This window comes from Pyrgilauda ruficollis, unplaced genomic scaffold (genome assembly GCF_017590135.1).
Source record: "Pyrgilauda ruficollis isolate IOZ18807 unplaced genomic scaffold, ASM1759013v1 scaffold43, whole genome shotgun sequence".
Classification (NCBI taxonomy): Eukaryota; Metazoa; Chordata; class Aves; order Passeriformes; family Passeridae; genus Pyrgilauda; species Pyrgilauda ruficollis.
In genome coordinates, this window is record NW_024525823.1 from 10,755,526 (window position 1) to 10,781,357 (window position 25,832).

General features: G+C 40.0%; 2 protein-coding genes across 2 annotated transcripts in view; one reads left to right on the top strand and one right to left on the bottom strand.

Moving 5' to 3' along the window:
* The first annotated feature begins 1,122 nt into the window (after window positions 1–1,122).
* The window catches only part of NT5DC1 (5'-nucleotidase domain containing 1), a 126,317-nt gene continuing 101,607 nt past the window's right edge, over window positions 1,123–25,832 (top strand). The window contains exons 1-6 of the mRNA XM_041478140.1: window positions 1,123–1,345; window positions 3,251–3,342; window positions 4,986–5,057; window positions 6,565–6,671; window positions 8,322–8,401; window positions 12,106–12,187. Coding sequence (XP_041334074.1) covers window positions 1,253–1,345; window positions 3,251–3,342; window positions 4,986–5,057; window positions 6,565–6,671; window positions 8,322–8,401; window positions 12,106–12,187 — 526 coding nt within the window. The 5' untranslated portion in view covers window positions 1,123–1,252. The remainder of the gene's footprint in view (window positions 1,346–3,250; window positions 3,343–4,985; window positions 5,058–6,564; window positions 6,672–8,321; window positions 8,402–12,105; window positions 12,188–25,832) is intronic.
* Window positions 17,875–24,450, bottom strand: COL10A1 (collagen type X alpha 1 chain). The gene is made up of 2 exons (XM_041478138.1): window positions 24,312–24,450; window positions 17,875–19,787 (listed from the first exon to the last, which is right to left on the bottom strand). The coding sequence occupies exons 1-2, from the start codon at window positions 24,448–24,450 to the stop codon at window positions 17,932–17,934; spliced, it is 1,995 nt and encodes a 664-aa protein (XP_041334072.1). The 3' UTR covers window positions 17,875–17,931.

Sequence of the window (25,832 nt, forward strand, 5' to 3'; positions counted from 1 at the left end):
ACTGGACCAGGCTGCTTGGGGCCCCATCCAACATAACATTTAACTATTCATGGGATTGGACATCCACGACTTCTTTGGGTAACCTGTTCCTGTGCCCCACCACCCTTATAGGAAAGAATTTCTTCCCTACCTCTAATAAAAACCTACCCTCAATTTAAAGCCCTTGTCCTATCACTGCATGTCTTTGTAGAAAATCCCTCTCCAGCTTTCGTGTAAGTTCCTTTAGATACTGGAAGGCTGCTGTAAGGTCTCTCTAAAGCCTTCTCTTCTCCAGGCTGAACAACCCCAGCTCTCTCAGCCTGTTTCATAAGAGAGGTGCTCCAGTCCTCTTTGTGCCCCTCCTCAGGAGTCACTCCAGCAGGTTGCACATCTTTCTTATGTTGGGGGCCTCCGAGCTGGACATAGGAGTGGAGTAGACGGGCAGAATCCCCTCCCTCGTCCTGCTCCCCACATTTCTTTTGATACATCCCAGGACACAGTTGGCTTTCCGGGCTGGAAGTGCACATTACCGAGTCATGTTGAGCTTCTCTGCCAGGTCCTCCTCCTCAAGGCTGCCCTCTGTCCATTCACTTCCTAGCCTGCACTTGTGCTTGGGATTGTCCTGACCCAGGTGCTGGACCTTGCACTTGGTTGAACTTCACGAGGTTCGGACAATCCCACTTCTCAAGCCTGTCAAGGTCCCTCTGGATGACATCCCTTTCCTTCCCTCCAGCGAGTCGACTGCACCACACAGTTTCGTGTCATCACAAACGTGCTGAGGGTTCATAACGAATAAGTAGAGTTTTTCTACTTTTATATACGCTAATCGTCCCCGGGAGGTGTGGCACCGGCTGTCCTGTCACTAACCAAGGCTGGCTCCTGCTCCCCGCCTGCTCCCTGCTCACCAGGTCCCAGCACACACCCCCCGAAGACTCGCGGTCTGCCAGGGGAGCGGGAGCGCTCCGTTCCCACGCCGGCTCCCAGGCACACAAAGCCGCGGCGGGAAGCGTGTTTTTCGAACTCGAGCGCTTGGACACGCCTCCGGCCATCCTCCCTGCGCCCACCCCTTCATCCCCGGCTCGCCGAGGGCTGTGCCGCAGGTGAGGGCGGCCCCGCCGGGGCGGGGCGGAGCGGAGCGGGCCGAGGGTGTCCTGCGGGCCCCGCTCCGCTCTGCCCGGCTCGGCTCCGCAGGAAGCGCCGCCCGCGCTTCTTCCTCCTCCCGCCTCTTTCTCCTCCTCCTCCTCCGCTCGCCTGCGGCGGCGGCGGCTCGGCGATGCAGCAGCACTTTTCCCTGGCCGAGTGCGACGTGGTGGGCTTCGACCTGGACCACACGCTCTGCCGGTACCACCTCCCGCAGAGCGCACGGGTGAGTGCGGGCGGCGCGGCGCGACCGCGGGAGCCGCGGGAGGGGCCCCGCTCCGCCCCGCTCCCGCAGCATGCCCCGCCGGAGGCAAAGCGCCGGGGCGCGGGGCCGGGACCCCTCCGGCGGGGGCAGCGAGCCCGGGGCCGGCTGTCTCAGGCATCCGCGGAAGATAAGAGAATCGCAAGTGCATCTCTCGCCGGGCGCTTCCTCAGCAGGCCTCTCTGCCCGAGCGGAGGGGACAGCCATGTCGCGTTCCTTGAAAATGCTTCTTTCCTGGCCGTAGCGGCGATGAGGAAAAGGTAGAGCCCGCCCGCTAAATCCGGAGATGCTGCAGAGTGAGGAGCCCGCAGCGCTTTGGACCTTTGCGAACTTTCTGGTGCTTGTAATAAAACGCCGAGTTCAGAGGCACGCGGCATCTCTGACTTAGCCCTGTGGTCTCTTTGGAAGAGAAATTGCTGCCTGTGCTGCACGTTCCCGCCCTTGTCACTTTCGTTTTTCAACTCCCTGGTAATCTTACATTGACTCGTCCTTCTCTGTTGATGTCACGACTCTGTTCTGGAGCTGTCTTGTGTCGCGGATGCTCATGGTGTCGCACTCTCCCCCTTTCTTTGTCTCCATTCACTTACAGTACATTTTGCACTGCACAGGACTCCCACGCTAATTGCAAGATAATTTCAAAATTTGGTATAGAAACAAATGTTTTGAGCTGTCCCATTTATTAATAGGCATCCTGTGCTGAAAAAGTGCATTGCTTCCCTTAGCTATGTGTGAACTTAAGTGGAGAGGCATCTTGCTTCTGAAGGCGGATTCAACAGTAACAATAAAATGTATGAGCTCTTAAATTTCTAGGTGGAAACTGTGTAACACTGGGCTTACCTTCCATATTCTTGCCATACGCAAGCATGTTCTTGCTGACACAAATTCTCTCTGATGAAGGCAAACATTAGACAATTGATAACTATAAGAGTTTTTTAAAAAAGCTAACCAACCGATGAACATGGTGGAGAAAAAAAAAATCCCAAAACTTTTACTAAATTTGGTACACTCTTCATCTTCTCACAGGAGACAGAGGCAGATTGACACATGCTCATTGCATGCCTCCTTATCTCTTGGAAATAGGAAATACTTTAAAAGGTTGACAGGCCCAGCTGAAGATATAGTTAGTTCTTACTATTCCAACAGTGTCTTTCATAATTTGTCTTTCTCAGACGTTATTCATACTAATTCCAAGAGCATCTGTTGTAATTAAAGAAAAAAGGCCAGGGAACAACTTTAATGAAAGAACCATAAGCAAAAGAGAGCAATTACTATTTTTGGATAGTCTTTAAGGACATGGCAGCATCTCCACAGAGCTTCTTGTAAAACTTTACCAGCACAGTACATTAATACATTGCTGAGTGTCATGCTAGGCCATTTGAACTTAGAAATAATTGTTTATTCAGTAGTTGCCTATTTTCTTCAAAATTAATTCTTTCAGATGCTTTTAAAATGCCCCTAAGGATAAATGTTTACTGGTTTAGAAGCTGCTTGTTGAATCTCAGTAACCACAACATTTAAAATTGAAAAAAAAATAAAGCAAAAAGGATGATTGGGGAGGGGGAAATATTGACTAGCCTTTAAGTACTTACCATCTTGATTTCCCAACAGTCTTGAAGAACAGGGACTGTAAAGTAGAATGTTGTAATCTGGGTTGCATTGCACCAGAACTCTTGTATGTGTTCCAGTCATGACTGAAATAACCTCAGGCACTATTTCCCAGGGGTGGCAGTGGGACAGGGCCCCTAGCTCCATGGTTTGATTTTGCTTAGGAGGCATTAACACTTGCATCTTGCCACTTTTCAAGGAAGCAGTGTCTTTGGATCTCACTTAACTGATGTAATGAATGGAATGTTTTTTTTTCATTTGTAGCTAATATATGATAGTTTTGCCCAGTACCTGGTAACAGAGAAGGGATATGATGAAGACTTGCTAACTCTAGCTCCAGACAGCTTAGACTTCTGGTGAGTACATTGAAAATAATGTCATTCATTTACACTGTAACTTTTTTACAAATCTCAGAAAACAGCTTCATTTATTAGGCAGTTGATGTTAGGATTGTCAAGCCCGATAGATAAATCCAAGATTACAGTTTCAAATACTTGTTCTAAGTATTTGTCATGAGTTACTTCTAACATGGTATTTTGAAGGGGGAACTGAGCATCCAAGCTTGCTGTGTCTGTGCTTCCAGCTGTCTGGACACAAGCCTTTTAGTCTCACTCTCTTATTTTATGTATCATCTTTGTCTTCTACATTCTATTCAACAGTAACCATCAGATTTTAGTCACTGTTACCTCAAAAGATGTCGTTTTGTTTGTGTAAGGCAGATTAATCCCAACAGCCTTCTGAGAAGCCACGGAAAGGTGACATGCCAGCAGGTAGTCCTTGGGTGGCACATCAGGCACAAAACTGTGATAAAAAAGACTGAAACCCAAGTTCCTGCTCTGAACTCAGTGGTCTCTGAGCAGGAACTTAACTTGAATCTTGATCTTTTAACTTTATGAGGTTATTAGCTAGCCTGTGGGAGAGGAGACTTGAAGGCCAAATAATCATTTGATTTAGATACACACGGATTTTATTTTTTTTTTTTAAGAATGTGTGTATTCTTGTGTAATGGTTTTTTACAATTCAGTATTTGACTGGACAGTTTCCAATGAGATTGGTTTCAACTTGCATGAGACAAGCAATGTATCTATTTATCATTTTTTGAGGCCTATGATGCAAGAAATCCTTTTGTCAGCTCTAAATATCTTGGGTTTGGTCTTTTATTGAAGCAGGAAGTTCATTAACGTGGACCTGCAAGTCCTCCATGGACCTGCAAGTGCTGGTAGCAAGTGTGCCATTACTTCTTGCCCAGGAGTCATTCATGAAGTGTTGGCATCTGCTTGCTGCTTTCACAGCATATATTCTTTCCTTTGGGGGCCTCATAGAGGATGAAGGTGCCATTGCTTCTTCAGTCTTGTTTATTCATTTGTATTCTAACCACTGAACTCTGAATTAATTTTTCAAAGAACCTAAGCAAATCTGGAAGATAAAGATTTATTAGGGAGAATTAGAAACTCTTGCCAAGCGTCTCAAACGCTTTCAACTCTTCCCCTTGTTTGTGCTGGCTAACATGGCAATGCTTCTGATTCATGTGTTCTTAGCTTATTGAGTCGCCTCATTTAGAGTGAGGTTCTACCCCTCTTTTCTGTAATAGCTGGTGTAATCAATCAAGTAATAACTAGAGGAGTTACCACCAAAATAAAAAATTCATTAATGGAAGTGACTTAAATATCATATTTCTTAGTTTTATATGTTTAGACCTTAAATGACCAACCAATCTATATTAAGTCCCTACATTTACTGGACATGGAACTGGCTTTATTTAGTAGGATATTGCTATGTAAGGAAAATCCAGTCCTCATTGTAATAATACACACTTTCGTATACAGAGGATTGTTCAAGTGTGGAAGTATTGGAAGGGTTGTGACTTGTTTGGTTTTCTGTAGCATCATAGCTACAGAAGCACCATAGCTTCTGTAACTGCATATCACTGATAGATAAGAAGACAGTCCTCTGAAAGCATTAATCTTTTGTTTCTTTCTTAAAATTAACTTATTCTTAGTTGCAAAGGCTTGGTGTTGGACATTGAAGAAGGAAACTTCCTGAAACTTGCAGAAGATGGAACAGTTTTAAGGTAATATTGTTAAATATATGTTGTATTGTTAAATACACTAACATTTTATCTCCTTCCTAAATGCCGTCTCTCAATTTTATAAGTATTTAAAACACTTATTTCAGCATGCATTCATTTATTAGATGTAAAAGTTCAAATACTCTTTGGTATTGTGGTGCTTAGTTTCTTTTAATGTTACATATGGAATCTTTTGGTAATGTTTTAATGTTTGCTGGTAGTAAGTAATGTCTCATTTTTAATAAAATCTGAAACTCTGAGGACACATTGATCTCAAAAGTTAATTCATTTTTTTGGTGGCTACCAATGTACTGTTTGTCCAGTTCTGCTAAAATGCTAGGTAAGGTTTTTCTTTGGATTGAGAGTCACTTGGCTTGGGAGGCAGTACTAATGACTAATACTAATGACTGGAATGACTACTTTCTTTGTGCTGTAGACATTCAAAACGCTGCAAGTTTGCAACTTATAATTTAAACAGCCTGAGATAAATTAACCACAGAAGCTGATACATTCACTTTCAGAATTCTGGGGGGTTTCCACTTAAAAGCTATTTTCCTTTCAGTCGTCACTTTCAGTAAATCCTTAGTTCTTCTTTCATGCCTTCTTTTTTTTTTTTTTTTTTTAATAAATATAGAAGACTGCTATTTGGAATCAAAAATCTGAAAAATGTATCTAAAATATATCAATTCTAGTTCCATTTCTCCCTAATTTTTTGCAGAATGAAAGTATGTGTAATTTAGAATGCAAGACAGACTCTACTTTTTTTTTCTGATAGCTCTCTGAAGGAGCTTAGAGATGCTTAGGAAAGTCAGATCTCATTAAAAGAAGAAAAAAATACTTCTGAGTCATTGCTGTGTATCCTAAAATTCATTTAATAGCATGAATTTTGGAGTACTAAATGCAGAAATCAAGATAACAGGGTATACCTCATTAAAGGGAAGAGTAGTACAGGGTTACCTCTCTTGGCATTGCCTGCATTTGCTTCAAAATGGGACCCAATTTCATGGTCCAAGTAGTTAATTTTTAATGCCTAAAAAGGCTTGTGTGTACTTATGTATTAAAAAGCTGCTGGCAGGGCTCAAACTACTGCTTTTCCATAGTTCTGCCCTGCATTCTTGATCTTACCAGGCTTCAGAATGATGTATAGGCTTTCTGCACTGTGCTTTATTGTGCAGTGTATATTGATAGCTCAAGTATAGCGAGTGTCCTGACACAATTGAAAACATTCGAGCAATACGGAGTGATTGTGTTAGCAGGTGAGGCACAGTAGCTGTGCCCCCAGCCAACCAGACCTTTGTGTAGTAAGGCCTTTATCAACAACTGGAATGTGTATGATAAAAGCTTAGTAGGTCCTGGGAAATTTCTAAGCTGTAAAGAGAGTCAGTTTTGATCAGCTTGCATGCACTGCAATTCAGTTGCAGTGTGTTACTTTGCACAAGTTGTAGTTTGGATGTTTTCAACTCTCTTATGTTTTATTTTGGTTTTTTTTAATAAACAACGCATCAAACAGGGCAAGCCATGGTACAAAGAGCATGACACTCGAAGAGATCCTGGAGATATATGGAAGGAAGGAGTGGAAGCATTTTAATACAGTCAGTGGAATGGTTTCACGCACAGGTAGCTATACTTTAGCATGTCCTCTTCTTTGAAATTGTTCTGGTCCCATCAGTGCCTCGTACTGTTAGTTCTTAACACAGATTTGTAAAAATACTTGAACTGGGAATTACTGGAATGGGTAAATATATTGGGGAAGACTTGGTTTTTATGTTTGTTTTTTTTTTAACTTCTAGTACTAGAATTCACCTTAAATTTATTTCATGGTATTTATTTTATGGTAAGACAGATGAGCTGACATTATAGGCATGTTTTGGTTATAGTGATGGGCACAGTGTCTCTTGATGAAGTAGACTGATACAACCAGTGTCATGATTTAACCCGAGCCAGCAACAGAGGACCATACAGCTGATCATTCATTCCCACCCTGCCCAGGTCCAGTGGGCAGGAGAATCAGAAGGAAGGGTAAATCTCATGGGTTGAGAACAGTTTTTAATTGAAATGACATGTTATAATAATAAATATGCCAATACTACTAATGATAATTATTGTAATGATAAGGAGACAGAACCTCAGAACCCAAGAGGGGCAAGTGATGTACAATACAATTGCTCAATACCTGCTTACTGATATCCTATCTCATTTAGGACAAATCTTAAATTTTTCTTAATTGTTGACTTGTTGCCACCAGTCCCATTAGTGGAGGCCTAGGTGCAGGTGCAAAGAACAAAGCAAGTCTAGAAACAAAACTTCTCCCCTTGCATTTGAAGTTCCTATGTTTAAGGTAGGAGTCACTTTGAAGGAGCTGTGGCTAGGTTTGCATTCTTGCTCTGTGTTTCCTCTCTGTTTGAGTTTGATCTTGGCAGTTGAGAGTAGCACACAGGAAGTGATCATTTAAGGTGCATTTTGTTATGTAATGGAGATACTTTCCTCGAGATTTTGCTGAGTGCAAATGTAATGCTTATTCTAAACTGCAGGCAATCTTTTGCAAAACGGAGGAGGAGAGAGGTTTCCTTAGGTCGTATAGGAAATGTGCTTTTCTTTTTCACTGAAACATGCACTTGGTCTCTGTTGTGAATATTAATCCCCATTTTGCTGACTTGTTCTTGAATATACTTAAGAGACAGCACAGACAAGATCATGGAAAAAAATTGCTGGTGAAGTAATTTCACTTCTTTAAGAAAGTTAGTTGGGCATGACCATAGTCTGAGGGGACATTTGCACCCTCCTGATACAGTTCTGTTTTCAGGATTGATGTAATAATGTGAACACACTTCCCCTTGGGCCAAGGTGCTGTCCACAGCATGTGTGTGCAAAGGACGTGAGTGTGTGAGACCTGTCCAAGTGTCTGTGAATTTCTTAAACACTTTCCTTGTGTTTTCACTGCTAAGGAAATAGATATTTTGGAAGAGTTGAAAGATACTGTCCTGAATTAAAACTCATGGTTCTCCCCCTTTTCTTTCACCTGGGCTTTTAGAAGTTTAAAATGACTTATTGAAATCTCACTGCCTTCATATAGGTAAACAACTTTTAGTTGCCAGTTATGACAATCAGAAGTTAGCCTTTGTTAACAGACATTGGGAAACAGATAATGCTTATAATCAGTAAAATCCAAATGGGAGCTTATATTATTACCTAAATGTAATTTTTATTTGTGATTATAGCATACAATACAGGGGTGTTTAAAGTATTTTTTTTAATTATTTTTTCCAGCTAAATACTATTTGTATGATAATTATTTTGACCTGCCAGGAGCTCTTTTGTGTGCAAGGGTTGTGGACAGCTTAGATCAGGTAAGAACTGAATTGTTTGAAAATTATGTATTGCATTATCTTTTTCTTCAACCACCACATCTCTTGCATGCATTATTAAATGCATACAAATTGGGTATTGAACAGCATCAAGGTCTTTTTCTATTTGGACTATTCCATGTTGGATTTACTGTATTAAAGTTGTCTCTGAAGATAATTGTGAGCTACATGGCATGTTCAAACTAAAAGTTCTTCCACCAGAGGGCACAAATAACTAGGATACTAATGGAAATGTGCTGTTTCCTCAGGTTTACCCTGTGATATGCACAATGTAGTTCTTAAGGTCTCCTTTAATTATGCTTGATTCTACTTGAAATTAATATAGTGTAAGTTTCCTGAATTACATGATTTGCTAATTTGCAAGTTGTTAAAGAGTGAATGAAGCTTCATTTCTTCCTTTTTTTAAGCTTGTTTTTGTCCTAAATACATTGATCTTTGTACACAGGTATAATTACACCTCTGGTGTAATATCTTTTTTTTTTCCCCTCTGATAAACAGTAAATTAAATTCTTAAGGTGGAAAATACAATTGCTTGAACCTTTTTTAGTGCTTTTTAGGTAGGTAGAATGTCCTAAATTCTGCTTTTGAAATTTGGTGGTAATTGTTTTGTTGTGTAAAAGAAGATTTGAATGTTTAACTTGCATGCAGCTGAAGGTAGGAGAGGATTCTTCTCATAGAGTAATAGTGTTGGTGTCAAAAGAGTACTGACGTAGTCTTCTGGCCAGAGGTACCAAAACACTGCAGGCCTGAAAATTGTCAACTTAACCTTACCTGCAGAGTGAAAATCCAAATGGTGAGATGGGTGTCTGGGGTCTCATTGGGTATTAGGAGGCTTGCTGCTTTAGCTTTCTCTCCAAAATAGCATGCTGAGTAGATTGCTGCCTAAGTCCAAGTGCTGCATGAAGAGTTAGCTAAAACGAGCTTACCAGGGAAGCGTGCAGGACAGGTGCTCGGTAAGACTCTTAATTTTCTGCCTGATTAATCTCCTTCCCCTAAGCTGTTCACAGCTTAGAAACCTGTTGCAGTTGTGACACCTGTATTGTGTTTACTTTATATTTAATTTAGACTCAGCACAAATCACCCACTTATTGAGAGAGCAAGCACATCATAGCATGCATGTAGTAAGCTTTCACATCCAGGTATGAGTTCGCAGGCTGGAGCGCTGATCCGGGATCAGTGCCATGTTCAGCCAGAGGGAATTAAACCCGTGCTGTTTCTCTGGAGAGCCACAAGAAGTGGGTCATGCAACCTCTTTATCTCCTAGCAGTTCTTGAGTATCTTACTGGATGTCAGCCCTATTTCAACAGGAGGGCTACAGTAATTCCCTGGAAGGTTAGCATCAGCCACTTGAGAAAGATACAAAGCCAGGAGGTGGTCAACCTTTTCAGCCCAGAATTCATGCCTGCAAAATGCTGCATTCGAAGGATTAGAAACCATCACATTTTCTTCTTCCACATTTCTAAAAGAAAATAGAGCCTTCTGTGTCCCGTTCTGTGAGCCTGCTTACAAAGTGCTATTTTCTTACAATTTCCAGACAACATTATAGATTCAGGAAAGCTTTCTACTGGAAGCAGATGCAAGAATTACTATGTTTGGGTTCAAAATGGGTTTGGATGTGAGTTGGATGCCGTACTACCCTGCACTGTTAAAAATGTATCTGTTTCTGCTGTGTAAGAGCCAGAACTCTTACTGTTTTCAGACGAAGCATGGGAGCTTCTTAGTGTTTTTGATCTTCACACTGATGAGCTAAACAAAACAATGCTTTGTCTTGATGGTTCAACTAATAAAATCACATTTTGTAATAACACCAAAATCATGGTGGACTGGATGGCTGTGCATGCAGTTTTCTCTCTGCTTTTTGGAATTGGTCAGTTTGTCAGTTTTTCCTTTATGTCTCATATGCAGTGGCTGAAGATTTGCAAGAAATTAGTTTAAGTTATTTTAGTCTCCTCTGAGTTCAAATGTTTTGAAGGAAGTATACCCAGTTTTAAGCTAGTATCCATCTGCCCTCAAAACAGCACTCTGAGGAGCTTTGGGTTCAGTTCACTGATTTTTTTTTTTTTTTTAAGAGAAGCAAGCAAAAAAACCCAAAACTCCAGACTAAGGGCTAAGTCAGCCACATGGAGTGTGAGGGGGAAAGACAGTTGAATCTGTCTGTCTTGAGAAGAGCACTAGCTTAGGCTACTTGCATTGCCACTAGAGAGATGGTCCCCAGTATCTTCTATACATAGCTTTGAACAATCACACTTGGTTAGTATCCTTGGCTAGCTGAAGCTGACATATGAAACCTTTTCTCTTTATTAGCTCTTATATCTATTTCTGTAGCAGTTTGCTATAGGAATGGATTAAAAAAAAACTTCTGAAAGCCACAGCACCATATCTTTCCTGCCCTTAACCTGTAGAGCTGATGGGGATAAGCAAACTATGCTTGTCAGTTATGCACAAAGAACCTTGTTTGTGTGGCTTGCTGATTGTGAAAGTAAAGGCAGACTGTTCTCTGGAAGGCTCCATTGACAGGTTTGGACTGAAATAGCAGTTTGCTTCAGTATATATAAGCTACATGGTTTTGGTTTTTGTTTGGCACTGGTAAGAGTTTTGGTTTGGAGTTTTTTTCAGTTTCTGAATATTTCCCTCTCTACAAACCGCTTTATGCTTACCAAACGGCTCATTATTCAGGTATCAGTGCAGGTTTCAATACACAGAGGGCAGCAGTGCCCTGAAAGTGCTAACAGTTGCCCTGAAATTTATCCTGAAGTGGAAGGCCTATGACAGCATTACAGAAATACTTTCCATGACACATAAAGACTATACCACCTGCTTTACTGCTGCCAAATTACTGTGTAACTGAGCACCTCTTACAGGATCTGTAGCTAATCCTCTGCTCTGTAATACTGCCTAGCTGTGTAATTGCATCTGTTTCATTCATCACTACTAAAATTTGTGGTGTTTGAGAGTGCTGTGGGGCTCAGCTGGTTAGGGTTTTCCTCTCCCATGTGAGAGGCTGAAGGGGAAGCTGAGGTCAGCTGGAGCTCTGCTGTGCCTGGGAAGCTTTTTAGGAATGGCAAGTGTCTGTTCACAATCATGGATCACCTTCCCTTGTCCTTCTACCAGAGCTAGGGTTTGGCAGTCTTCAGAGCACAATGCCATGAAGTGCTGCTCAGCCAGGCTTCTGGATGAGTATTTGATACCATGTTTGGGGTAGGGTTCTTGGCAGAAGGGCATTTCCTCTAAATTACAGCAAAGGGATTTGCCAGTTCTTAAGGTGGAAGGTGATATGAATGCCAGGCTGAGGATAATGTCAACATGCTAATTAAGTTCAGTATCTGCAGTTCTGGGCACTTCTTTTTCCCAAATGTCAGTGGGATGGGATGCTCATTCTGTAAGTTGCTGTTATAGCTGATGCCCCTTTTGGCTGTAATGTTTTAGAGTTCCTCACAAATATTCAGCATTTCTCCTTTTCCCTTCCTCCTCCCATCGTAACCTTCTAAGAGGGACATAACTTGTCTGTAGTTGTCCACAGTTAATCTGGGTGCTACTGAATCCTGATGTCCTGAATCCTGCTGTCTTAAGACTGTCTTATTCCATAGAATGTTGTTAAGTCATGGCATTTCTGTCACTGTTTCAATATGAAAGCTTGTAATAGCTGATACTTGATATAATGACTAGGTTCCTTTTGACACTTACAGCATGATGGTCAGAAAAAATATGACTTCTGGAAGGACATGGTGGCTGCTATCCAGCATAATTATAAAATATCAGCTTTTAAAGGTAAGTGGGTTCACTGAAGACTCACTATAACAGCTGAAAATATTACATGTGCTTGCCAGAGCAAATATGTTTTGCAAGTACACTGTAGGCTACTCAGCACAGCTTTTACTTTTCAAGTTTATAAATAAGTTTTCAAGTTTTATAGTAAACACATGTTTTTCCTGGAATAAAACATCTTTATCATAACTATTTCAGTTTCATTTCACTGCTTTGAAATCTTTAATAACATTTCTGATGTGCTATTTCACTCAATATTTCAATTTTTATTGCTATTTCAACTCCTTTTAGAAGGACAAATAGTTTCTTACAGTGATTGATTTGGTGATGTGGACATCCTTGAACTGTGTTTTGAATCTATTCCTTATGATCTTGTAATAATATATAAAAACCAAAATGACTTGGGGAAAGAAATTCAAGTACTAATATTTGATGGTTTTCTTTAGCGCTCTAGTTTTGATTAGAATTCCTCATGTAGTATTGACACAATAGAGAGGTTTTGAACTTCCTAACACTTGCAGAGGACCATTTTTAATAACACTGTTTCTCCACCCAAAACCAACATTGTAACAGTGTAATATAAATTAGAGTTGGAAAACATCTTGTATACTGTTCAGCAAGAAATTATTTTCCTTCCTTCACAGACATAACTTCAGAGTTACTCTCAGGCATATAAAATAGTAAGTTGATAATAAAGGCTAACCATTGTTTGTGCATGCAGTTAATTGAAATTATTTTTAACAATATTTCTTGTAAAATGTTTATATGCAGCTCAATTCTGAGTTCTGCACTACTATTAGAATTACCTTGGTTGATGCAGCATTCACTAGACACAAGGTGTAGTTTGGACTTTCTTAAAACTCACTTTTTGTTCACCTCAGCTTTCCCACTTGCTGTATTCCTTTCAAATGTAATTGACAAAATTGTTTCAGAGAGATTCCAAGCAAAAATGGAAATTGATACCAGGATGCAAATGGTAAAAAACCAGCAAGATATTCCCAAACTGCTTTGTTTGTTGTTATTACTGTGTTTCCATTGGAGCTTAGAGTGTGGCTGGTAGTTCTGAATTTCCTTGGGAACTCATTTGTACACAAAATAAATATATCCTTTCTTTTCTGCTGATACAAAATCAACACCAATCAACTGTAATAATTTTTTAGAATTTTTGTTAATTCTTTTCTTCAAACTGTGACGGCTCTTTTTTTTTAAAAAAGGTGTGGGTCATGCAACAAAAAGCATAATTTTTAAAAGTGTTCTTTGGAAATTAATGAGATCCAAAAAAAAGCCTAAATTTTGAAGTCATACAAGTAATTGCTCAGTTTTACTTACATGTGTCTGCTTGTGTGTACAGTTGGACATATATGTTTATACCTATCAATCAGGTACCTATTTCTGTATGTAAATCTGGAATCTGCAAACAAAATTTGCGATATGGCTTCATCCTTTCTAGCTTCTGTCACAGGCACATGCATGCATAAGAGTGTTAAAAATACAGGAAAGTCTAGTAAGTGACAGGAACAAGTTTTAAGCTCAGTGATATCAGAAGTGAAAATACAGATTATATGTACTACTCAAATATTGTAATACAAGGAAGTTATATACTCTGTCATGCGTCACTTTGAAAGGCTTCATAGTGGTTTTATTTTCCATTTAATAACATAGTCCAGTAGCTAAAGCACTGAACAGGGAGTCAGAAGAACCAGAGATATTTTCTTCCTGTGTCACTTACCAGTGATATTCCCATGGAGCATCTCTTTTTGCTTCAGATCCCTCTGTGATACAAGAGTAAGGGTACTAATCTTGTATCACTGCTGACAAAGTGATTTTTTTTTTTCTCAGTTTCACATCTCACATAACTTCCTGAGGAAATTCTCAAACCTGGATCCCAACATCTACATACCAGGAAGCCACAGTGTCTATCATAGCCCAGAATCTGGCCTGAAAACCACAGCCTTTTGACTTAACGCCATGTCTTGTAGAGGGTTTAACTCTTCAGAGAAAAGCAGTGCTCATTAACAGTTAGTCAAGGTAAAATTTCAAAGGCAAACTCATTAAGTGGTCGGTTGAGGGGACGCAAAGTTCCCAACTCGAAACGCCGTCCTAGTGGTGCCATTGTCAGTGGCGGAGCAGAACGACTGATTGCTTTATTTTTTAAAATCCACTGAGTGTTTGCAGTTCACTTTGATTTGTTGTCAGTATGCCCTTGTGTCTTTATGTCCCTTCTCTTTTTCACAGGATTTTTTTTGATCATAATCAGGTGTCTGATGGATTTTGCTTTTCATTGTCTTAGCTATGGTAATTGCCTTAGATAATTGCCCTATGATATTTTTCTTGGATGGCTCTTTCAGATAGGCATGATTGTCCTGACTCAGCTTGATGAAGAGTATTAACCCACTCTTCTCCTCGGAAAAAAGTGAAGAACTGAGGCTTGCAAAAGGAAGGGGGTTCCCAAATAGTCTTGTGTTATTTTAGACATTCTGTTGTGAAAAGTAACTCAAAAAATATTTCAAAAAAAAGAAAAAGAAAAAGGAAAATCTTTGAAACAATACTGTCAGAAAAGCATGGTGTCAGATAGTAATGAGCACAGATATTTGCAATGTGGTCATTTCTTACCTAGTAATACCTGCAAGAGAGCTCTCTGCAATCCCAGCTAAGCATTACATTACTTGAGAATCCATTTTATTCTCAATGCTTTATTCTTACTACTGGAATAGTTTGTGACTGTAAGGTGATTAACTTTATTTTGACTGTGTTTGATTTAGTGGATGTTTTATAGATAGTACTAAAGAGCAATTTTAAAGAAGACATCATGAGGCAATGTATTTTACACTGTCAAGCTATGTGGATGTATTATGGAATCAAAGTGTGCTCTTGAGAGGATTAGTAAGAGCTTGAAGTACTGTATAATTATTTCCTTGTGAAAAATTTTCAATTTGATGATTTTTTTTTACAGAAAAATCAGTGGTTTTTTTTAGGGAAATGTTGCCAAATATAGCTTCTTAAAGCAGAATTTTGTAACATTTCTTATCTTAAAGGCTACTTTCACTCCAGAAGATTTGCCTTTCCCTGTAATTTTTCTAACACTTCTGGAAACTGTAACATCTGTGGCTGTATAGTTGAAATTATATATTTGTAGTATTTTCAATCAGTTTATAAGATTGTATTTAATTTTGAAAGTAAAAAAATCATGGCTGGTATGGCAGGAGACTTCATAAATTGCCCATAACAAGGCTTGTTAGGATACATGTTTTTGATCACAAGTTTATGGTCTTGGCAGAAGATAATGAATCCAGATGTCTGTGAAGTGTATGTTTTCTCTTTACTATGCAACTTCAGATGTAAGGAACAAAAAGCAAAGATGCTTTTCTGGCCAAAATAGCAGTAGTGAGGTATCTTTATTTGTCTTAATTGTGAAAACTGCACCAAAGAAGCAAGTGAAAAGTAAATTTGTTACATTTCTTTACTGTGTTTTCCAAGTAAATACAGAAGGGATTGTTTGGGTGCTTCTTGTTTTTGATCACTTAAGACTTCAGAAATTTCAGTACTTCTTTGGGAGTGATTTTGTACAATAACGGGCTCTTAAGTTTTCATTTGAATCTCATGTTGGATTTTCTTTCCTTTAATATCCAAGATGCAGAAGAAATAGTGATTTTGGAAGGGCTTTATCTTTAGATAGATTGCTGAACCTCTTGTGGAGAAAATATTAAAAAACAAACTTAAAAATCTTACAGACCTTCCCAAGGTCCCCTCTAAACTGAAAATCCAAAGCTAAAATCAAAGTATAACTTGTGCTTTTGCCACAGTTTGCTGTATCATCTCTAGCTTTTCAGTTTTAAGAGTTGCTTTCTTAGAGACTTAATACGAAAAGACTTCAAAAACCAAGCATGAGATTCCAAGCTGTAGACTTATTTAAAGTCCCACTTTGAGAAACAAAGACATAAAGCACAAAACCTGATTTGAAGTGGATGGATGGATGGATGGATGGATGGATGGATGGATGGATGGATGAGGGTTAGTGAACTATGCTCTTAAGAATGCTGCCTGGGCCCAGTTTCTTCTAAGTTAATTGGAATCACAGGTCAGTGTGGTCCTGAGCTGCTGAGCACCAAGCATCTCCAACAATTTCAAGCATGCGCATTGGCATAGATTTCATATGTGAACTAGTTAACCAAAAACCTACTATTTTCCAGCTCCCATATCTAGTTTCTCTGTTTCTGAAACAAAAGTTCCAGGTTGGTAGAGTGGATGGGCAGCAGGATGTGCTGTGTTTAAATACTGGGAAGTGCTGTTGAACTAATGTTCATTTATTATTTTATTGAATTATAGCCTAAACTACAGGTTTCCTTATCCAGCAGCACTTAAAAGAAGGAAGAAAAAAAATTCTTCAAGTTACTTTCGTGATGGGTATTTACAGTTTCCAAAACATTATATAGTTTTGCTAATGATGGATCAACCATCAAGCAAAAGGTATCCTAGCTTTTTTATTAATTCCGGTGTATTACCAAGTATTATAAAGATAATTTTACATACTTTCTGTGCAAGTGATTAAAAGCTTCTGTTAAAAAAAAAAAAGCTAACTATAGTAGATTTAAGGGTTCATAAGGTTTTGATGTATACAGTATTTTTAAAGCACATAAATGGCAACTGTCACTGGAAGAAATGTGTGATCAAACTGTTAAGGTTTCATAACTCATTAACTTGTCATAGTAGCATAACAAGTTGATGAAATGACAACTTTCTGTGAGATATGTTTGTATGGTAAATATGGTTGTGTCAACTGACTAATTATTGCCATCATCTGATAAATTTACCAAATAAGTAAAATATATTCCCTGCACTATTGTGTTTTAGGAGTGAACTGTTCAGGAAAAATCAGGGCAAGGATTATCTCCAGTTCTGGGGTGGTAAAGCTGTTCTGTTTTTGTAAGTGTCTGTATGCTTGTGAGGATGTGTTTTTAAGGTTTGAATTTGGTCAATGTTACTTTATGGTACTCTGAATGTTACAGAATGTTAGGAGATTTTAAAATATTGAACTAGTTTGTTGCATCAATGTGCATTAAAGAAAGCCGAGTGGATTTTTAGGCTTCAAATCTGGTTGCGTTTTCACATTGTGAAACTTTAGGTCTTCAGTAACATGTAATAATTTGTAAATCCACCTTTCTCCAAGGTAGTTAGTAATTAATAAGAACAGCAGAACTAATTGAAAACTGTGTTTATGATATGCACTCTATTAGAGTTGTAATTCTTGTCTCCTGTTGGATAGCTTAAAGATGAAGCTGGAGGTAGAATGTTCCTGAAGTGTATTGTCCAGCTGTTGAGGTGGCTGTGGTGTATTTGAGACCATTTACTTGGAATAAAATGCCTTCAGTTAATTAAAGTATAGTGAAGTATGATCTAGCATCCTTTATTGTGTTATGAGTTGTGATAGTTAGACATTCTGATTTTCCTCTTAAAAGAAAAAAAAAAGGAAAAAAGGACAGACACTGGTGCATTATATTAATTCATAAAATTTTTATGTTGCATTCAGTCAGACAATTAATCATCATTCAAAACAATTATTTTATGACAATTCTCTAAAAACATATAATATTATTCTACTATGTTTGAACCACTCTCTTCCACTTTCTCACTCCCTCCTCCATTCCTCTTGCAACATTGAAGTTGCATGACCTGCTAAGGACAAATCAGAGCAGTGCCTGGTTAAAATGGTCTGAAGGAGAGTGTGTCAGGACAGGGTAAGTGGGATATTAGATGTGAGCAAACAGGAAACCTGAGAAAGAAGAGTGAACATATTCAGAGGAGTAGAGACCATTAGATTCTGAATTGGGCAGTTGGAGCCATACTTGGTCATTCTCCATGAGATCGATGACAGCACTGCCAGAAGCCTGGTCAAGGTATCCTTTCTTGTACTCATCATACGTGTACATAATTGGGGAACCATTTTTGTAGAGTGCAACCCAAACATTTGTTCCTTTTGCGTGTACATGGTAGGAGAAATAGTACAGTCCAGGGGTCCTGCAGGTGAAGATTCCTGTTCTGGGGTCGTAGTGTTGCTGCCTATTGTACAAGATTTTATCAAATTTGATGGGCACAGTTGCCGCAGGGTAGGCTTTTGAGAGGATGACACTGAAAGCAGACACCGGCATCCCTGTCAGAGCTTGGTTTACTCCTCCTGCTTTAACATAGCCTTCGGGCATCTGTGGGATTACAGCTTGGCCAGGGGGACCAGGAGGACCTGGAGGGCCGGGCAAGCCAGGCTCACCACTGCTGCCTTTGGGACCGGGGAGTCCAGGTGGTCCCATGGGTCCACTTAAGCCTTTCGTGGAAATGCCTGCTGGGCCTGGCAGTCCTGGTGCTCCTGGCTCACCCTTCGCACCAGGGGCTCCTGGCAGGCCAGGGGGGCCGATGGGACCTCTGATCCCAGGTATTCCTGAAGGCCCTCTGGGGCCTGGCTCACCGTTGGTCCCTGGCACTCCCTTGGCTCCTTGTGGACCCATTGGACCAGGCAGCCCAGGTAGCCCAGCAGGGCCTGTATCTCCCTTTGGACCTGGGAGACCTGGGTGTCCCTTAGGACCAGCAAGACCCTGCTCACCTGGGTATCCCGGTTTTCCCTCTAATCCTGGTAGGCCTCGTTCCCCCTTGGCCCCTGGGAATCCCGGGTGGCCTGCGGGGCCCATGTCACCTTTGGGCCCAGGTAGGCCATTCTCACCAGGCAAACCTTTGAGTCCGTGCGGGCCCATGTTCCCTGGTGGCCCAATCGGTCCTGGTTCTCCTGGCACACCAGCTGGACCTTGGTCTCCTTTAGGTCCTGGAAGGCCAGGAGGACCTTCAGGCCCTCTGTGTCCCTTCATCCCCGGCAATCCTGGCTTTCCAAAACCTGGGAGTCCTGGGGATCCAGGCAACCCTGCAGGTCCAGGATGTCCCTTGGCTCCAGGGATACCTGCTGCTCCTGGTGGTCCCATTGGTCCAGGCTTGCCAATGCCAACTTCTCCGGGTTCACCTGGGAGACCCTGGGGACCTGGGAGACCAACTGCTCCAGGTGCACCTGGAAAACCTCGGTCACCTTTCAGACCTGGCTGGCCTGGCAGGCCGTTTTCACCAGGCTTCCCTATCCCAGCAGGACCAGGGGGACCCCGGGGTCCCTGTGGGCCTGGAAGACCCCTGCCACCTGGGCGGCCTGGAATTCCAAATCCATTTTCTCCCTTTTGTCCATTTATACCTGGGATACCTGGCTCTCCCTTTTCACCAGGGGGTCCCCTTGGCCCCTGAGCTCCTGGAGGGCCTTGCGGTCCTGGCTTGCCAGGGACAGTGAGTCCTGCAGGGCCGGGAGTGCCGGGGGGCCCTTGAGGTCCTCTTGCTCCCGGGAGTCCGGCAGGTCCAGGTTCTCCTTTCTCACCATTTAGTCCTCTTGCTCCTGGCTTTCCTGGTAGACCTGGCACTCCTGGCTTTCCAACTGCAGAGAACCCAGGTGGTCCTGGGGGACCAGGGGGGCCTTGGGGACCTGGACTTCCAAACCCTGGCTTTCCTGCAGGACCTGGTTGTCCTCTTGGTCCAGCGGGGCCTGGGGGACCGGGGGGTCCTTGTTCCCCCCTTACCTGCACACCTGTGAGAGAGAGGAAACCAGATCAACCAGGGCATCTACAACATATTTGCAGGCAATGTAGTATGGCGGTAAAATATATGAAGGGTTAAATTTAACTTCAACTTCATGAAAGTCAAGTTTCAGCTGCTGTGTTTGTCAGTGAGAACCTGACATTCAGAGTAAAAGTGTTTAACAGCCCTTACAAGTAACAAATGCAAATTTGTTGGAAATGTGAGATATAGGGGCTCTAGAATTTTTTTTGTTTTGTTTTTGTTTCAATACATTCAGGGTCATCAAAGAGCTTAAAAAGTGCTGTGCAAGTAGATGCAGACTATTAAATAAGGAAAAAACAACCCAGACAGGTCATCAGACTTGATGAATGAAATCACAGGAAGCTGTCTGTGCAGGTGCAGCAGCTTTTCAGAAACAATTTGGTTCTACATTTAAGTAGTGAGAATTTTGTTCTTCCCTGCACTCTACTTCCAAAAGTGGCCCATGGCACTAGTTCTTTTGTAAAGATATGAATGTTATATTTTCAGATATTGTCTGAAAGACTTCGTCTGTACTAAAAATTTCATACTATGGCAAGGTCACAACTGATAATTCATTTTATTGCTGTCAGAATTCTGGCATTGTTATAGAGATTTTTAGTACTACTTCATTTTCTTAGTTACCAAAACAGCAGGTGGAGCCACTTAACCAAATGTCACAAATAGAGCAATAAGCAAACAAGCTCACTGTTTTGTTTGTGTGTGCTTTGGAGGAGCCTTCAGCTTTATGTTGAAATTAGCATGCTGATTTGTTGGACATTACATACAAGTTTAACACAGAGAGACTGTGAGACTACTTCAGCAGTTTGCAACAAGTGGCAGCAGTATAGAACAAAATGACATACCTGCGATGGATGTTCATTTAAGAAGTAGTTTTAAAAATAATAACTGAAGGATACAAAAAGAGCCTGAGTTCTGTTTTTTTTATAATGGCAACACATTCTATTGAATGCTTATTTAGCAAATATTATAAATTGATCAACAATTGCATCAGCTACAATTTTTCCTTTCAGTCTCTGAAAAGACCAGTGTATGTATTACATATACATATACACACATGAAAGTTTATACCATGACTATTTGGCTGCCTTTTAGATAATAAACTGCATTTTCCAATATGTGGCTAGTCTTGTTGAGCCAAAAGTGAGGTGAAGGAGGAAACTATTATTCTACATATTGGGTTGTTTTTTTTTTAAATAATAGAGGTTATGAAAATGAAATACATTTGATTTTGGCTTGTTATTGGATCTGCAAGGTTACCTTCTTCCTGTATTGACAGGGAAATTGTTCTTATCTAGAAGATGCAGAGAATGCATTTTCTTTTCTGCTGATGCATAAAATGAGCACAAATGCATATCAGCTTATTTTGCACATCTTCCTATCTCATCCGTCTTAAGGCCGTGAAAAGGAAGATAGCTGTTAAAATCCTACACAGCTGTTAAAATCCTAAACAAGCATGGCCTGTGGTTTATTTATGATATATTGACAGGGGAGGTTTTTTGGTGGCAAATTGCATCAGACTTTAGCTCAGAGTGTATCTCCTTATTACTTTTACCATATTTTAAATGCAGATATCAGTCCTAGGTTCACAGAGTGGTGGGTCCTGCCAATTTTGCCTAAAATGCTAAAGGCATTGTCCACACTCATGTTGTTGTAGAGATTTTCTGTGAGCGTATTGTTCCAAAGTTGTGCTGCTTTTAGATTATAATTGTAATTTTAATTGTGCTGCCTAAAAGCAGTGGTTATTCCTGTGAGGAAAGGACTGCTAAATCTATTAATGAAGTAGAATTTATACCAAGAACATTGAAGTATTGATTGGCTACCCTTTTACATGTCTCAGCACATACCTTGATGTAAAATTGGTTTACATTCTCTAGTGCAATCAAACCTCATATATGTGTTGAATTAAATATGTAGACTTTAACATTACCGGCAGTATTGTCTTATTTAAGCATTGCTGAATAGTGACACTTCATTCAATTATTGTTTTCAGCTTGGGCTTTTCGAATATTTGAAGCCAAAGAAATACTAGTTAAAAAATTATGTTCTGGAGAGCTGTCAAGACCATGGTTTTTTAAACAATTTCACCAAACTAGATGAAGCTTTAATAGGCTTTAGTTGCCAACAGAATTTGTATGGTCTATTTTATGTTGTCCTGACTCACCAGTTTGGGTTTAGACTGAAATTTCAGTTCCAGGCTGCTTTTTGACAAAGCTATACAAAGCAAAAAGATAATTTATTGGTAGCTATGTCTGTAGAAGTCAATGTTTGGTGATCAAATTGGACAAGTAAGCTATGATGAAAAGCTTACCATTGCTACTTCAGATACTTGCAAATGGAACAACTCACTAGACAAAAGCTGGATTTATTTGGTTCTGTAGGCTCCTGTTTTATTCTTCTGAGATCATCTCAGATTAGAAGTGATGATCTTCAGCAGCCTTCCCTCTTTAAATTCTTCTAAAAACTCTATATGGTACTTGTTTTCCAGACTCAGGAATAACAGTCCTTCTGCAATGCTTGCTCACCAAATCAAAATTTGTCAAGCACTTTGAATGACTGGACTTGCATGTCTCTAAAGATGTAGGCTGTTCCTGCTATTGAGGTCTAGTCTTCTGTTACATTTCTTAAACTGAGAGCATTTTAAGCTTCTCAGGTTTTGATATAATCATTCTCATTCTAAATATGAATTTTCACCCACATTAGGTTCTGTGTTTGTATATAAAGTGAAAACTTAGTTCAGGCCAATTCATTTCCCCCTTTCACACTATTTTCTGTCTACCCTGATTCTTTCTTTGTTGCTAGTTTCCCTCTTCCCAAATGTTTTCTATAGAGGGGGAAAGAAGAACCACTATTAGGAGAAGTGGGTGAAGTATGGTAGAGAATAGCCAAGTAAATATTATACTTCAGTTAAAAAGAGTTATAAATATGTAAATTATTCTGAGTAAACTCATGGAAAAACACAAGAAAAGTTAATGAGGAAGAAAGAAGGAAATGCAGCATTAAACTCAGTGAGAATTCTAGTTGTACGTGCATGTACCTAAATTTGATCCGGGAGTGCTAGGGTTCCAGGAAGTCCTTGTGCTGGAGACAAGGGATAAAACTATGACAATATTTTGGTACAGCCCGGGAGAGTATTTTGGGAGTAAGGTTCCCAGCCATTCTGCTCTCACTTGTTTCTCACTGCAGGGATTCTTGGAGCATGTGAGTTGGAGCTGATTGGTATGGGGCCAGTGCTGACACCAGCTGGTATGAGACCAGAGTTTCTTTGGACTCCATGTGTGCTGCTCATGATCAGACAGTGCCTAGGATCTGTCTGCAGGGCTATTCTGAATCAAAACCCCCTGAATGAAGGTAATGTGGATGCAATGCCCTGAACAGCAATTCTGCTCTCCAGATTTGCCCATGTCCCTTTTCTGGAGAAAAGAAGCTTATTTGCTAATGCTGTTTTCTGAGCCCCTCATTCAGTTTCCTCATTTCCGCCCAAGTGTGATTACTACAACTAAAAGTGGATGGGATGCAGCAAAAAAAATAAAGCTATTTTGAATAGCCTGATAATGTCTGAAACAAAATAATGCTGTTCTCAGGGGGTAAGATGTTTACAAGGAAGGTTCACTACTCTTAATTTTAGTGATAACAATTTTGAATAGTCATTATGGATCAGAATCTTTGAGTTCAAGTTTTTTAAAGATGTTGGCCTAAGCATGGAAAAATAAAACAAATAGTTTCAAACATTAGGGATAGCCACCTGTTTGACTTAAAGGGACAGAGAGGATAACCAGAAATAAGATGAAACAATGTAGCATTGCAGTTACATATTGCCTATCCAAGCTGCCATAAGACTGATCTATGCAATGAAGAGGGTTTTTAAAAATAGATTAAAGCTAGAATTGTTATATTAGTCTGTGCTTATCCTGACAATTAAAACATAAGCTTAAATCACTCATGAAAAACTATACGGAAGTTTATGACCCATTTGTACAACTATTTGTACATTTATTTCGTCTTTTTAGGATTTAAGTGAGTCTTCATTTGCCCATGTGTATCATATATTCACACCTAATGTCTGTCTTGGGTACAGATAACATGACAATGTAAAAATTCTTCCTGAATGTAGGTAGGTTTTAGGTGACAGGTCTGCTGCTAGAAACCCCAGTGCTGAATCAAGAAATTTGTTATTACCATGTTGTATATCATTATGTACACAATTATGCTGTGTTACTCCCACTATTGAAGCAGAGATCTGGAGCTTTGTTTCTACTCTATATGCCTTTGGTGTTTATTGTGTACAACATTTGTCTGACAGGCATGCATCTTTGTCAGTAGGAGGTAACTCCAGAGCCACTGTAAATTCTTTCTGCAGTAATAAAATTATTTCAATAAACCTAAATTATTAGTGAAATTTGAATATCAGTAGTATAAGCAGAGAGCCTTTGTTCATGTATTGAACCTCTAGGAATAATTGTGTTAGTTTATTATGAAAAAAGAGTAAACTTACCTTGACTCTTTACATTGTATGGTAGAAAATGTGGCCCCTTGATGCTGGATTGTTTCTGATATCGCTCAGAATAATATCCATCACCACCATGGACAATGTTCAGACAAAACAGCAGCAGTAAAGATACTTGTAAATGCATGTTTCCAAATTTGTTCTGTGTTAGAAAAGGTAGAGAAAGTTTGTTGTAAAGAAAAGCTGTTTAGCTCTGGTTTTGGAGCATGAATAGATGAGTTTTCTTAAATTATTGGTATTAAAAGTAACAATATTTTGCTCTTACTTCTGTCTGCTTTCACTAGTTTTGGAAAGTGCTCTAAGAAAAAGGGAATCGGCATTCCTGTCACTCTGAAGGATGGAGCTGTTGCATAGATAGATTAGAGACAATAGTCTCACTCTTAGGAAAAGAATAATTTTGATTGTGGCAGCCTATTCAAGACAATAGTATTCAGAAAGAGTGACTATTTTAACTAGACCTCCAAAGTAAGTTCAGGAGCTCCATATACCAAAACTCCTGAAAAGAAGAAAAGTTTTCAGTGAAAATACATAAACACTTCCATGATCTTACTACGTCTGTCTAATGCTGTAGCAAATGAAGGATGAAGTCCTGGTTCCTTCAGCATCAGTGGCAAAAGTCTCACCAAGGCTGAAACCTTACAAAGAGCCCCTGTGGCAATGAGGATGCTGTCACTGGCCCTTAAATATGAGCCCTCTTCCCTCCCCAGACAGAAAACAGGCATCCTGAAGAAGTTACCTTCAAAACCAAAGAGAATAAAATGAAATAGTGACATACCATTGTGGAGCTCCAATGCAGAGTGGCAGAGGAGTGAATCCTCCTCTACTGAGGAGGAGTTCTGCCACTGGAGAGTGAGCAGAAGCTGATGATTTCAAGTGCCACCCTTGAGTATTTATCTGGTCTTCCCCTGAGTTGGGTGACTGCTGGACATAAGCTCCTCCCCCAAAATCTCTAAGCAGTAATTACCTGTGTGTGTGTAAGTGTGTTTTTTAGGGGTGGGGGAGAGCTATTTTGAGCAGTCATCCTAGATTCTCTTAAGGGGTTTTTTTGTTAGTTTTTTTCTCATTATTTTATTGGATTTCTTATTATTTATGAGGTATTGCTGATAACTTGTTTTGCCTAAAATTTTATGGCCCCTCTGTTTTAAGAATTGATACAGGTAACGCTGGGAAAAATCATGAACTAGTAAGTAAGGTTAGTAATTCCAAGTGTTCATTTAAATTTCTCTGTAAGTGTTTTAAGGAAAGACCTATATACTTTGAATTTTGGTGAGCTATTACTTTCAGGAGTAACCCTGCTAAAGTTTGTAGACACCATTTATGTGAGTAAGTAAAGACTACTTATGTGAGTAATTGTTCACTGGGATACAAGTGAAGAACTTCAAATCAATTAAGGTGGTAATAAGGGTGTTGTCAGAAAATTTGATTAGTTTAAGGCAGTTATTTTAGGAGATTATCTTCATGTTATATCTCTAGACTTCTGTTCATGTTTGAGGTATACTACTACATATA

What these genes read in the sequence shown, in the direction of transcription:
- COL10A1 (XM_041478138.1), bottom strand. Translation starts at nt 24,450, where the DNA reads ATGCATTTACAAGTATCTTTACTGCTGCTGTTTTGTCTGAACATTGTC. An exon ending in ATACAATGTAAAGAGTCAAG is followed by an intron (nt 19,788 to 24,311) that starts GTAAGTTTACTC and finishes TCTCTCTCACAG; the next exon opens with GTGTGCAGGTAAGGGGGGAA.